The following is a 15494-nucleotide window of genomic DNA, read 5'->3' as shown; positions in this document are numbered from 1 at the left end:
TAAGGCTATCAAAATGCAGCTCTTCTCAACGAGGGGTGGGTTCCCCTTCCCCTGACGTGCCAGGAGAGGCACCTAGGGCCCTGTACCTGCCATGCGAGCATGCAAGCTAACACTCAAGCCCATGAGTGGTATCTTTTCAGTAAGTCTGCTCATAATTGTTGAGACATATTCATGAGCTATTGCTGCCCCCTGGTGGCAACGTGACTCATCCACAGAGACACTTGGACCCTGGATGGTGAGTGCTGAGACTGCAGCATGGCTGCAGCAGAACCATGGCAGTGAGTACCACGGTCTGCTTCTGCAAAAGGAAGTGCCCAGGTGCTTGTGCTCCTACAGGATCTGCTCAGGGCTCTCCAAGGAAATCAACTGCAGTGTGATCTGTTCGTCCTTCCTAACCTCAGACGTTTCAAACAAAGAGCTCAAAGGATGACATTTTTAAATATCACAAATAGAACTGTGTTCCCACTGGTTGACCTGACCCTCTAAGTTTCTCTTCAGACTGCTACAGACAGATGATGATATAAATGAAGGACTGAGATGCAGGCTGTGGCCTTGGGAGAAAGGGATGCCCAGAGGATCCGATTACATCATACATTATTATACATTATTATTATTATAGGGCGTACTCTGGAAAATAATCTCCTCACCACAGATTCTATCCCGTGCTCCTTCTAGACACCCTTATACCAATCACTCGGTGAACGCTTCCTAATAAGACTGAACCTTTTCGTTGAGATGCTGATCTCTCTCTAACAGAGGAGCACGCATCTCTGTATTCACCACGTCTATTCCAGATTTCACTTGATCAGAAACAGGGAGCGAGGGGCTGGAGAGGAGGTAAGAGTGCGCACTGCTCCTGCAGGGAACGTGCTCTTGCTCTTGCCCCTGTCTGCTGGCTGACACAACTGTGACTCCAGTCTGGAGACCTGACACCCTCTTCTTTCCTCCCAGTGCACCTGCACGCACACAGAAACAAGCAGGCACGTGCACATAAGTAAAAAGGTTTCTTAAAGAGATAAAGTGACGGAACTGAGAATGTGAGTTAACAAGTTATTTAAAGATGATCCAAAACCTGTTCCAAAAGCTAATGGCACCCTCTTCCTGATAACATCCCATGAATGTGATAAATAATATTTATGACTAAAGTTATATATATAAACATTGTCCTAATTCTAATTAGCTAACAATCTACTCTAACCGAATTTTAACCTTTGCTCTGTTGGAGAAGTAACCCTGGAGAAAGGGAACTGGCTCTCGCACCCCCTGTCAGAGCTGGGAAGAAGATCGGCATCCAGGCATGTGCACAAAACTTCCCACGGAAATCTCTCTGGACGTCCCCAGGGCAGGAGTCAAAGCAGGTTAGAATGATTTCGAAGGACTCAGGCTTCAGTCGCAGCTCCTGGACGGGCCCACAGCTCGGGTATAAGGTCCCATGCTACAAGTCCAGCCCCTCCATCAACCATAGCAACAGCCTCCATTCCCTCCTTCTGACCCCTCAGTAACGACCCCATCTTTCAGAGACGCTAGAGACTAATGGCTAGAATGTCAAGCTCTCTACCAGACCAGTTGCCTGGTCTTGTCAAGACCTGTGTAGCCTACCTGCCCGGGTGCTCAGGAGGAAAACAAAGATGGGCTGTTTTCCAAAGTTCTTAATGGCCAGGTGTCTCTCCTCTCCTCTCACGGAGCCATCCACACGCTCATAGCTGTACCCTTGACAAGGAGGAGAAAGCGGGGCAACCTGTTAATTCTTTCCAAGGACTCTGGGGAACGAACAAAGATCAATCCAAAGCAGACATCAGTTCTACCCTTTCCATGTACAGACAGAAGCTCTACCTCTAACCATTCCCATGGGAATTTCAGGAGGCAGTACTACCATTCTCCAAGAGAACACATCAGAACATATTCATGTTCTTAAATGCACTTGACGTGGCGTTAATATGTGGTTCTGACCATTCCCAAGTAGTCGTGAACAGTCGCCCCATGGCAGACTGAGCTTGGTAAGCGGAAGGATGGGGGAAGGCGAGGGACTGTGTCTGGAGGCTCAGTGTTTGCCTTTCTCTGAAGCTGGGGGAGAGAGTGTCCTCCTGTCATCTCGATCCAGACGAGAGAGCACTCTGAACATGAGCTCAGTTCCGGGGATTCCCAAGAGGGCCCTTCCTAGGCACCCCACGGTATTAGAGGAGCGTCAAGTATAATTAGTACAGTAAGTTCCAGTCTGGACTTAACTGCAGTCGAACTCAAACTGCGAGGTCTGGAGCTCATCCCCCTTCACCCGGGGGCTTGAGGTCAACCACAGTTACAGCTGTTCCGTTTTATTTTATGCTAAGCAGAATCCTCAGGTATCACCCCACCCCTTAGTGTTAAATAATTAAGAACTGGCCCGGCCTCTCCCGTTGATTTTGTGGGATGTCTGTATTTGCGTCTGTCTAGTGGCTCTGAGTACGTACTCAGCTGCTGAAATGAATGTTTCATGACCCTGAAAGTTACTGCCACCGAAACTTGTCTATTATACATGTAACACTTTGCCGCATCCGCCCCTGTGCCCATAACCGCAAACCACGTAACCAGCGAGAGTGCGGCTGCTGACTTCCGGCCACATATCCCCTCGTGCTGCAGTGCTTCCTCCACACCCCTCCTCTGCTCGAGATTCTGAAGAGTGTGTGGCGACATTTTCTCTTTGTAATTCCCTCGCCTCGTGTGACTGACTGTTCTGTATGTGACTCAGGGAATGAGGTGGGCGAGGGGAATCACCTCTGTAATCCATATAGTCTTGCAGAATATCCAACATGTGGGTCATTTGGGAGAAGAGTAAAACCCGGTGGCCCCTGGCAAGAAAAAAAAAAGGTGACAATTCTATTAATATTTAAGATATATTTCCCTCAAGCAAAATTCTTTGGTAAAGTACAACCCAAGTTTATAAATAAATGAAATACTAAGGTATAAATATAACTTAAAGCCTTCTTCAAAAACCCTAAGAACGTTATGTAAAGAATGTTCTGTTCCCTGCAACGTGGCAGTTCTTGAACTATAGTGGAGAAATTCCCAAGGGCATCTGTCAATAAACCACAGGCTAGGGGCAGCCCCAGATGAACCAGAGGCCTCACTGGAATGTCAACTCAGTCAGCTGAAAGTAACACAAGCTTTCACGCCAAAAGCAAGATAAAACACATTAGTTATACAGAGCAACATGTAAAATTCAAACACATATGCAAATGCTAAGACCTGGAAAACTGTGGTCAGCCACCTATCAATCACTAATCTTATTGGGGAGAAAGTCACTCGTATTAGTTATTTTAGTTAAAAATTCAGAGATGGTTCCTTTAGAAGTGGGCAAATGACATTTCATTTCCCAAGACACTTGATGAAAGAAGAAAGATAAATGGTGGATTAAGAATGAAGTCTTAGGCTCTCTGATCCCGGCCCACAATTCCCTGCTCCCAATTCCCGTGGGAGAGAGAGCTGTTCACCCAGAAGTGCGGGCAATCCTGAGACTGCAGGGCAGGACAGACTGCCACTTCCGCCCACCTTTGCCCACATTCCTGACCCAAGAGGAAACTGCATAATGCCTCTATACACAGGAATATAGGAGCAGTCAGCTGCAGGAGTCCTGCCGTCCAGATCTGTGCCTGGATCTGAACTGAACCAGTCAAACAGCTCCCTGCACCCAAATCCTGTGGGGAGTGGGGAAGAGGTAGACCCTGAGAGGTGCAGACACCCCTGAGAACCTAGAGGAGACTACTCTCTGCTTACATTTCCGACTCAAGAGGACAACACCTAGCGCCACCTGTGGCCCCTGCTCACAGGGATCTAGGAGCAGTAGGGGCATGACCCTTCCTTCCGGTTGCTGCCCTCACGGAGAGCCGAAAGCCAGCCGCCAGGAGCGACTAAACACCTCAGAGCAGAACACTCTGTTCCCATAACTGGCTGAAAGAAAATAGGAAAACAGGTCTACAGGAGTGCTGGCACACAGGCCAACAGGAAGGTCGACCACCATTAGAAACAGCAAGAATGGCTAACACCAGAGACAACCCGATGGGGAGAGGCAAGTGCAGGAACCCAAGTAACAGAAACCAAGACTGCTTGGCATCATCAGAGCCCAGTTCTCCCACCAAAGCAAACAATGGATATCCAAACACACTGGAAAAGCAAGATAGAGATTTAAAACCATATTTTATCCTGATGATGGAGGACCATAAGAGGGTCATAAATAACACCCGTAAGGAATTATAGGACAACACAAGTAAACAAGTAGAAGCCCTTAAAGAGGAAACACAAAAATCACTTAGAGAACTACTGGGAAAAAAAAACCAACAGGAGAAGGAAAAGAACAAAACCATCAACGAGTTAAAAATGGAAATAGAAACAATAAAGAAAGCACAAAGAGAGAAAACCCAGGAGATAGAAAACCTAGGGAAGAGATCAGGAGTCATAGATGCTAGCACGACCAACAGAATACAAGAGATAGAAGAGAGAATCTCAGGGGCAGAAGATACCATAGAAAACATCGACACAACAGTCAAAATGCAAAATGCAAAAAGCTCCTAGCCCAAAACATACAGGAAACCCAGGACACAATGAGAAGATCAAACCTAAGGATGATAGGTATATAAGAGAGGGAAGACCCCAACTTAACGGGCCAGTAAATATCTTCAAAATTATAAAAGAAAACTTCCCTAACCTAAAGAAAGAGAAGCCCATAAACATACAAGAAGCCTACAGAACTCCAAGTAGATTGGACCAGAAAAGAAACTCCTCCCGTTACATAATAGTCAAAACACCAAATGCACAAAACAAAGAAAGAATAGTAAAAGCAGTAAGGGAAAAAGGTCAAGTAACATATAAAGGCAGACCTATCAGAATTACACCAGACTTCTTACCAGAGACTATGAAAGCCAGAAGATCCTGCACAGATGTCATATAGACCCTAAGAGAACACAAATGCCAGCCCAGGCTACTGTATCCAGCAAAGCTATCAATTAACATTGAGGGAGAAACCAAGATATTCCGTGACAAAACCAAATTCACACAATAACTTTCTATAAATCCAGCCCTACAAAGGATAATAAATGGCAAAGCCCAACACAAGGAGGTAAGCTACACACTAGAAAAAACAAGAAAGTAATCTCCTTAGAACAAAACCAAAAGAAGAGAAGCACACAAACATAATCCCAACTCCAAATACGAAAATAACAGGAAGCAACCATCACTATTCCTTAATATCTCTTAACATTAATGGACTCAATTTCCCAATAAAAAGACACAAATTATAATTATCAGACTGGATATGAAAGAGGACAGAGCATTTTGCTACCTATAGGAAACACACCTCGGACACAAAGACAGACACTACCCCAGAGTAAAAGGCTGGAAAAAACACTTTCCAATCAAATAGTGTGAAGAAGCAAGCTGATATCTAATATCGAATAAAACATAATCTCACCTCCAAATATGAAGATAACAGGAAACAACAATCACTATTCCTTAATATGTTTCAACATCAATGGACTCAATTTCCCAATAAAAAGACACAGATTAACAAACTGGATACGTAATGAAGACCCAGCATTTCGTTGCCTACAGGAAACACACCTCAGAGACAAAGACAGACACTACCTCAGAGTGAAAGGCTGGAAAACAACTTTCCAAGCAAATGGTCTGAAAAAGCAAGCTGGAGTAGCCATTCTAATATCAAATAAAATCGATTTTCAACTAAAAGTCATCAAAAAAGATAAGGAAGGACACTTCATATTCATCAAAGGAAAAGTCCACCAACATGAACTCTCAATCCTAAATATCTATGCTTCAAATACAAGGGCACCTACATACATAAAAGAAACCTTACTAAAGCTCAAAGCACACATTGAACCTCACACAATAACAGTAGGAGATTTCAACATCCCACTCTATCAATGGACAGATCATGGAAACAGAAATTAAACAGAGACATAGACAGACTAACAGAAGTCTGTTAAGAACCAAATTGATTTAACTGATATTTATAGAACATTCCATCCTAAAACAAAAGGATATACCTTCTTCTCACCATCTCATGGTACCTTCTCCAAAATTGACCATATAATCGGTCACAAAACAGACATCAACAGACATAGATAGAAATAATCCCATGCATCCTTTCAGACCACCATGGGCTAAAGCTGGTCTTCAATAACAATAATGAAAAAACACCCACATATATGTGGAAGTTGAAGAATGCTCTACTGAATGATAACCTGGTCAAGAAAGAAAGAAATAAAGAAATTAAAGACTTCTTAGAATTTAATGAAAATGAAGGTACAACATACCCAAATTTATGGGACAAAATGAAAGCTGTGCTAAGAGGAAAACTCATAGCTCTAAGTGTCTGGAGAAAGAAACAGGAGAGAGCATACATCAGCAGCTTGACAGCAACCTAAAAACTCTAGAACAAAAAGAAGCAAATATACCCCAAAGGAGTAGAAGGCAGGAAATAATCAAACTCAGGGCTGAAATCAACCAAGTAGAAACAAAAAGGACTATATGAAGAATCAAGAGAACCAAAAGTTGGTTCTTTGAGGAAATCAACAAGATAGATAAATCCTTTGCCAAACTAACCAGAGGGCACAGAGAGTTTGTCCAAATTAACAAAATCAGAAATGAAAAGGGAGACATAACAACAGAATCTGAGGAAATTCAAAAAATCATCAGATCCTACTACGAAAGCCTATATTCAATAAAACTGGAAAATCAGGAGGAAATGGACAGTTTTCCAGACAAATACCAGGTATCAAAGTTAAATCAGGAACAGATAAACCATTTTAACAACCCCATAACTCCTAAAGAAATAGAAGCAGTCATTAAGAGTCTCCCTACCAGGGGGTTGAGGATTTAGCTCAGTGGTAGAGCGCTTGCCTAGGAAGCGCAAGGCCCTGGGTTCGGTCCCCAGCTCCGGAAAAAAAAAGAAAGAGAAAAAAAAAAAAAAAAAAGAGTCTCCCAACCAAAAAGAGCCCAAGTCCAGACAGGTTTAGTGCAGAATTCTATCAGACATTCATAGACAACCTCATAACAATACTATCCAAACTATTCCACAAAATTGAAACAGATAGAGCACTACCGAATTCCTTCTATGAAGCCACAATTACTCTTATACCTAAACCACACAAAGATCCAACAAAGAAAGAGAACTTCAAACCAATTTCCCTTATGAATATCAACGCAAAAATACTCAATAAAATTCTGGCAAACCGAATCCAAGAGCACATCAAAACAATCATCCACCATGATCAAGTAGGCTTCATCCCAGGTATGCAGGGATGGTTTAATATACGGAAAACCATCAACGTAATCCATTATATAAACAAACTGAAAGATAAAAACCACATGATCATTTCATTAGATGCCGAGAAAGCATTTGACAAAATTCAACACCCCTTCATGATAAAAGTCCTGGAAAGAATAGGAATTCAAGGCCCATACCTAAACATAGTAAAAGCCACATACAGCAAACCAGTCGCTAACATTAAGCTAAATGGAGAGAAACTTGAAGCAATCCCACTAAAATCAGGGACTAGACAAGGCTGCCCACTCTCTCCCTATTTATTCAATATAGTTCTGAAAGTCCTAGCCAGAAAAATCAGACAACAAAAAGAAGTCAAAGGGATAGAAACTGGAAAGGAAGAAGTCAAAATATCACTATTTGCAGGTGATATGATAGTATACTTAAGTGACCCCCAAATGTTCTACCAGAGAACTACTAAGCCTGATAAACAACTTCAGCAACGTGGCTGGGTATAAAATTAACTCAAATAAATCAGTAGCCTTCCTCTACACAAAAGAGAAACAAGCCGAGAAAGAAATTAGGGAAACAACACCCTTCATAATAGTCCCAAATAATATAAAATACCTCGGTATGACTTTAACCAAGCAAGTGAAAGATCTGTATGATAAGAACTTCAAGCCTCTGAAGAAAGAAACTGAAGAAGATCTCAGAAGATTGAAAGATCTTCCAGGCTTATGGATTGGTAGAATTAATATAGTAAAAATGGCCATTTTACCAAAAGCAATCTACAGATTCAATGCAATCCCCATCAAAATTCCAATCCAATTCTTCATAGAGATAGAAAGGACAATTTGCAAATTCATTTGGAATAACAAAAAACTAAGGATAGCTAAAAGTATACTCAACAATAAAAGGACTTCTGGGGGAATCAGTATCCCTGACCTCAAGTAGTATTACAGATAGTCCAGTGGAATAGAATTGAAGACCCAGAAATGAACCCACACACCTATGGTCACTTGATCTTTGACAAAGGAGCTAAAACCATCCAATGGAAAAAAGATAGCATTTTCAGCAAATGGTGCTGGTACAACTGGGGGTCAGCATGTAGAAGAATGCAGATCGATCCATGCTTATCACCCTGTACAAAGCTTAAGTCCAAGTGGATCAAGGACCTCCACATCAAACCAGACACACTCAAACTAATAGAAGAGAAAGTGGGGAAGAGCCTCAAACACATAGGCACTGGAGAAAATTTCCTGAACAGAACACCAATGGCTTATGCTCTGAGGTGAAGAATTGACAAATGGGACCTCATAAAACTGCAAAGCTTCTGTAAAGCAAAGGACACTGTCATTAGGACAAAACGGCAACCAACAGATTGGGAACAGATCTTTACCAATCCTACATCTGATAGAGGGCTAATATGCAAAATTTACAAAGAACTCAAGAAGTTAGACTCTAGAGAGCCAAATAACATTATTAAAAAATGGGGTACAGAGCTAATCAAAGAATTCACAGCTGCGGAATATAGAATGGCTGAGAAGCACCTAAAGAAATGTTCAACATTCTTAATAATCAGGGAAATGCAAATCAAAACAACCCTGAGATTCCACCTCACACCAGTCAGAATGGCTAAGATCAAAAACTCAGATGACAGCAGATGCTGGCGAGGATGTGGAGAAAGAGGAGCATTCCTCCATTGTTGGTGGGATTGCAGACTGGTACAACCACTCTGGAAATCAGTCTGGAGGTTCCTCAGAAAATTGGACATTGAACTACCTGAGGACCCAGCTATACCTCTCCTGGGCATATACCCAAAAGATACCCCAACATATAACAAAGATACATGCTCCACTATGTTCATCGCAGCCTTATTTATAATAGCCAGAAGCTGGAAAGAACCCAGATGCCCTTCAACAGAGGAATGGATTAAAAAAATGTGGTACATCTACACAGTGGAGTACTACTCAGCTATCAAAAACAATGACTTCGGGGGTTGGGGATTTAGCTCAGTGGTAGAGCGCTTGCCTAGCAAGCGCAAGGCCCTGGGTTTGGTCCCCAGCTCTGAAAAAAAAAAAGAAAAGAAAAAGAAAAAGAAAAAAAAAACAATGACTTCACAAAATTGATAGGGAAATAGATGGAACTAGAAAATATCATCCTGAGTGAGGTAACCCAATCACAGAAAAACACACATGGTATGCACTCATTGATAAATGGATATTAGCCCAAATGCTGGAATTGGAGGAATTAGAGAAAGGACTGAAGGAGCTGAAGGGGATTGTAACTCCATAAGAACAATAGTGCCAACCAACCAGAGCTTCTAGGGACTAAACCACTACCCAAAGACTATACATGGACAGACCCTGGGCTCCAAATTCATAGGTAGCAATGAATAGCCTTGTTGGGGCACTAGTGGAAGGGGAAGTCCTTGGTCCTGCCAAGGTTCAATCCCCAGTACAGGGGATTGTTGGGGGGAGGGCATAATGGGGGAAGGATGGGGAGGGGAACACCCATATAGAAGGGGAGGGAAAGGGGTTAGGGGACTGATGGACAGGAAACTGGGAAAGGGAATAACATTTGAAATGCAAACAAGAAATACGCAATTTAATAAAAATGGAAGAGAAAAAAAAGAATGACGTTTCAGGATCAATTTTCACCCACCATGATGGGCTGACTGAAGGTCAACCCCGCTGTGGTGGAAAATAAACCTCTTGCATTTGCATTGAACTACATTCTCGAGTCTCACTTGGGGGGTCTCCCTGTAGTTAAGACTCACTTCGAGCCTTACATTTGGTGCATTGGCCGGGAAGCCAGACTCCCCTATGAGGTCACGAGGAACAGTGATCAGAGGAACAGCTCAAGCTTGATGTCAGGGATGCCAGAGACCCCTCACGTTTCCAGACTGATGACTGGGTCTATGTCCGGAGGCATTGGGCACAGTCACTGGAACCTCAATGGAAGGGACCTTTCCTGGTGCTGCTAATCACTCTCACAGCCCTCAAGGTGGACGGTATTGCGGCCTGGGTGCATGCTTCTCATGTGAAACCTGCAGACACCCACTCCCGGGAATCAAGATGGACAATCCGCTCAAGCTCAAGATTCCCACCCCTCCATTGGACAAGAGACACCATGAAGGGGCTATGGTACTTCCTCCTTCCTGGCCGCTTTGCGGCCTTAAACTCCCACCAACCCTTCGATCTGACTTGGATAGTGGAGAACCCTGATACGGGATACTGGGCTCCACTCAAAACCACCAGACAACCTGTGGGTGGCTCCTGGTTTCCCGACCTAACATTTGATCTATGTAAACTGGCTGAAGGTTCATGGCCAGATTCTGATACTCAAAAGACTCTAAGGGACTCATATCCCAGCTGCCGATGGAGAACATTCTACATCTGCCCAGGAGGAAATAGGACCTCCAAGTGTGGAGGACCAGAGCAATTTTACTGTGCAGCATGGGGATGCGAGACGTCTGTGGGAGGTAATAACCCCTGGACAACCTCACGGGAGGACCTTGTCACCATAGCTAGGGAAGGCACAGATACACTGGTAAAGCTTAAGTTTTCAGACAGAGGAAAACGGGCTAAGGGATGGGAAATGGGGAAGTCCTGGGGTCTTCGACTATGGGTCACAGGAGGATATGATCTTGGGTTACTTTTTACCATTAGACTTTTGGTACAGCCACTTACTGACCTTTTACCCATAGCACTGGGACCTAACCCAGTGTTAGCACCCTCTAAGACAATATTGACCCAACCTCTTAAAGCCTGTAGCTCCTAGCCTCTCTGAGCACCTGCCCCTGCGGGACCTCAACCTCCATTCCTTTCCTCAAGCCCTCTGAACTGGTAGACCCTCTCTGGTCTATGACGTTAAAACCTTCGAGATCCTAATGTCTCACAGCCTGAACTCACCACCTCTTATTGGTTATGTTAGAATACAAAGCCTCCCTTCTATGAGGGAATGAGACTGGCTGCAGAGTACAGCATTTCAGATGATGATGGGACATGCAGATGGTCTCAAGGGGCCTGCACTGACCTTACAGACCGTATCAGGCCATATCAGGCGGTATTGGAGAGGTTCCAACTCCCCATCTACGTGTATGCAACCAGACTAACTCTTCTGTACCTTCAAGCTGGATAGTCCCCCCAGTCAAGCCTGGTGGGCTTGCACCACAGGGTTGACCCCTGGTGTACATGGGGAAATTCTCAACTCCTCCCACCCTAAAGGGTTTTGTGTACTAGTCTAGTCGGTGCCCCTCATAACCTATTATTCTGAAGAAACTGTCCTCTAGGCTCTACTAGGGAACCCGACTGGAAGCCTAATGGTCCAGAAAAGAGAACCTGTCTCTTTGACCTTGGCCATATTTTGGGAGCAGGCCTACCTGGGCAGATACTAGGATTTCGGCGTTAACCCTACAAGGTAAGAATTATAACGGCCTCAAAGCACATATTGCTGAAGATACTCAATGCCTAGGGAAATCCATCTCCCATTGAGAAAGTCATGTTGATTCCCTGGCGGAGGCTGTGTTACAGAACAGAAGAAGTCTAGCTTTAGTGTTTTCACAACAGGGAGGACTACATTGTGCTGCAGTACATGAGGAATGCTGTTTTTATGTAAATCACTCGGGGGTTAGAGAGTCCCTAGCCAAAGTATGAGAAAGTTAAGAGCAGCACCAAAAAGAAAAAAAAAAAAATCCAAAGGCTGGTATCCCTCTCTTTTTGATGCCTCCCCTTGGTTAACCACCCACATATCCACCCCCTTAGAACCCTTAATCATTCTCTTACTATTGTTAACCTTTGGACCCTGCATATCGAACAAGCTTAGAGCCTTCATAAGAGAGAGAACAGGTGCAGTGCGGCTTATGGTCCTGGGCCAACGACATGAGACCCTGAGGACGAGACCTGAAGAATATGAGTTAATTCCCCAAGACATCTGAGTATAGCTCCAGGATTGGAACTTGTGCAAGAAAAAGGGGGGAATGAAGGACCCTAGTTCTTACTAAAGGGTAAGAGCTATAAAGAGGCTTGGCCTGGTAGAAAGCAGGTAGCTCTTGGGGACCCTAGGGGCTTTCGCCAGCTTTACACCCGCTGCCTCAGGTCAAGGTTAGGCTAAGTACCAGCTTCCCGCCTCGGGTCAAGGCTAGGCCAAGTTCCATTCTCCAGCCACAATTCTCAGGAAGAGCAAGGACAGGACAGTCTTGAAAAGCTGCAGAACGTACTGACAGTTACCTGACCCTCTGGTCCCAGATAAGAGTTCGAATCACATGTCGTGTGCTTGCTAGCCAATAGATTCAAAGGTCAAAACGCTTAGCCAGTAAGTTTAAACTATAACCTTGCTGATGTAACCTGTACCCCTAAAAAGTATAAGAACTGCTTGTTATAGCCATTCGGGGTCGCCTTCTAGTCACTCGCCACAAGGGGCTGATTGAAGGTCCCAATGCGCCGGAAAATAAACTTATTGTGTTTGCATGGGAAAAAAAGAAAAGAAAAGAAAGATGAAGTCTCGGGCTGGAGAGATGGCCCAGCACTTAAAAGCACCGGCTGCTCTGTTCTAGAGGACCTGGGTTTGACCCCAAGAACCCATCAAGCAGCTGACAACCAGCAGTAACTCCAGTTCCGGGGGATTCAACACCCTCTCTTGGCCTGTGTATGGCTACTGCACATGCACGGTACACTGACTATAACATGCATGTAGGCAAAACTGACAACACATAAAATACATATAATCTTTAAAAAAAATAAAATAAGGAGAATGACGTCACGGGCTAGGGGGACGTTAGGGGTGGGGAGATGGCTCAATCAGTAAAGGGCCTGCCTCATGAGTACCAGGCCTGAGCTTGCTCTCTAGAACCCATGTAAAAAGTGTTGGGAGTTGTGACAGGCACAGCATCTCAGTCCCAAAGAGGCAGAGGCAGAAGCTCCCCTAGGCCTGCTGGACAGGTAGTCTAGGCAAACTGCTGAGCTCCAGGCCAGTAAGTGACCGAGTCTCGGAGAACATAGGCAGTACTTCTGATGACACCTGAAGTCATCCCTTTTCTTCCTCGGAGAACAAGCTAAAAACCAAGCAGCAAAACACTACTACACAAGATCTTTTGATGGCCAATGCTTGTCTCTGAGAAAATGTCCCCCAAGTTCCCCTTGAGTTTGAACCAAGACCCGAAGAGTACCTGGGAAGAATCACTAACTGAGCCCCTGTGATAAATACTGATTCAACACAAGCTGCTAACAGGCAATTGTGGAAGAAGAGATCAGTGCTGTCTCTGTCCTGGGGGAACAGAACAAGGTCACAGAGATAAGGACACCACACACTGGTGAGTCAGACGGCACATCAGAGGACACTGCCAATGCTGACTTGGGATCCTAATGGCATAGGAATCCTGACAAAAGGATGACGGTGCAGGGATGGGATGGCAGGGCCAGGAGCAGTAGCAGGGAAGGGAGAACCCTAATCCAGGCCCTGAAGAAAGGAAACTTGGACCAATCTCAAGAAATGGCTCTTCACCATTTGGGTTTTAATGGTTACCAGCTCAAAGTACTAAGTGTAAACCCACTGTCTATCCAGGGTACAGAAAAGCCAGCAGCCTGTCCAGGGTAAACCCACTGTCTACCTAGGGTACAGAAAAGCCAGCAGCCTGTCCAGGGTAAACCCACTGTCTATCCAGGGTACAGAAAAGCCAGCAGCCTGTCCAGGGTAAACCCATTGCCTACCCAGGGTACAGAAAAGCCAGCAGCCTGTCCAGGGTAAACCCACTGTCTACCCAGAGTACAGAAAAGCCAGCAGCCTGTCCAGGGTAAACCCACTGTCTACCCAGAGTACAGAAAAGCCAGCAGCCTGTCCAGGGTAAACCCATTGCCTACCCAGAGTACAGAAATGCCAGCAGCCTGTCCAGCAGGTGAAGTTTCCCACTGGCCTCAATCAGGTGCTCTCCAACTTCAAAGGGCTCTGGTTCCACACCTAGGGAAGAAAGAACCCATCTCCAGTAATGTGCCTGGCTAGGAGCAGACTCCATAACGGAGAAATGAATGGTGGGGAGACACCCAGGGAAACCCAAACTGCGGCTCTGGAGAACACTTTGATTTTCCAATGTCAATACCAAGAGAGGGGAGTGGGGGTCAGCAGAAAATAAGCTTAAAACATGTCCACCTTCTCAGAGAACAAAAAGACAAAACAAACACAGTGTAGAGTCTATGACTGAACCTTGGAGTAAAAAAAAAAAAAAAAGAAAAACATAATCTAAAAGGATATTAGGAAGAATGTAAAGAAATCAACAGAGATGTGTGAGGTAACACTGATACAACAAAGTGAGCATAAACCCACCAACCTCACTGCAACCAAAGATACAAACGGCGCACCTCCCTGAGGGGCACGCCTCCCTGGGGGACACACCTCCCTGAAGGCGCACCTCCTGAGGGGCACACCTCCCCGAGGGGTATACCTCCCGGGGTGGGGGGGGCACACCTCCCTGAGGGGCACACCTCCCCGAGGGGTGCACCTTGCTGTGGTCTTAGCGACAGACTGTTAACAAAACAGTGAGGAGGGACTGTGCACTATCCACTCACCATCAAACAGATATGGGTGGTCCACACACTTCCGAAGCTGCGTTAGGACATTCTGGAGTTTGACTTTCTTTGCCGTCTCGTTCTCAAATGCATCTGAAATCATAAAGACAATAGGAGGAATGAAAGATTACCGAAGCAACCCTCTCCTCCCACATCTCCACAGCCTCACAGACTTGATCACACACGTAGCCTCCCACTGGACGGAATGCGTGTGTGAAGCTTGCTTAGCCATCCCTCTCGCTTAAGAAGGAACACTAAACTGTAAAATGAACTTAGCACCTTACTATCCTTTTTCCAACCTTCACCCTTCCCACTCTAACTGTTCTGGAGTGGGGAACAGGACGAGACAAGATGGAAATCAAGAGACGCTTCCCTTCTTACTCCCCACGCCTCCCGGTGAGTCTGAGTCAACAGCATTTTGCAGCTCGTTAGGCGTCCAATGGGCCGGAAAGACAGGGCAGGACTAGGGCGCTCAGAAGTGCTGGCTTCAAGGCAGTAAGGAAAATGGGGCCAGAGGAAAGAACGAACTCCGAAGAACAACCAACTCTGAGCTACTCTGGAGAGCCCCAGCCAGCCTCACTGCCAGCCCAGCCCACCTGAGAATCCCTCAGAACTTAAGACCCCGCCCCTTCCTGTACTTCTTGTACAGAGGGAGCCTGATTACTGAGCACTTCCTGCCT

The 15494-nt window shown here is 45.1% G+C and overlaps 1 protein-coding gene across 1 annotated transcript in view; it reads right to left on the bottom strand.

Moving 5' to 3' along the window:
- The window catches only part of Chd1l (chromodomain helicase DNA binding protein 1 like), a 54753-nt gene that overhangs the window by 21395 nt on the left and 17864 nt on the right, over nt 1-15494 (bottom strand). The window contains exons 9-12 of the mRNA XM_032897658.1: nt 14815-14907; nt 14113-14209; nt 2752-2825; nt 1600-1710 (exon numbers count right to left, since the gene is read on the bottom strand). Of these exons, the coding sequence (XP_032753549.1) occupies nt 1600-1710; nt 2752-2825; nt 14113-14209; nt 14815-14907 (375 nt within the window). The remainder of the gene's footprint in view (nt 1-1599; nt 1711-2751; nt 2826-14112; nt 14210-14814; nt 14908-15494) is intronic.

Source organism: Rattus rattus, chromosome 3 (assembly GCF_011064425.1).
Source record: "Rattus rattus isolate New Zealand chromosome 3, Rrattus_CSIRO_v1, whole genome shotgun sequence".
Lineage (NCBI taxonomy): Eukaryota > Metazoa > Chordata > Mammalia > Rodentia > Muridae > Rattus > Rattus rattus.
The sequence above is the reverse complement of the archived record's forward strand: the minus strand, read 5'-3'. Positions and strand labels throughout refer to the sequence as shown.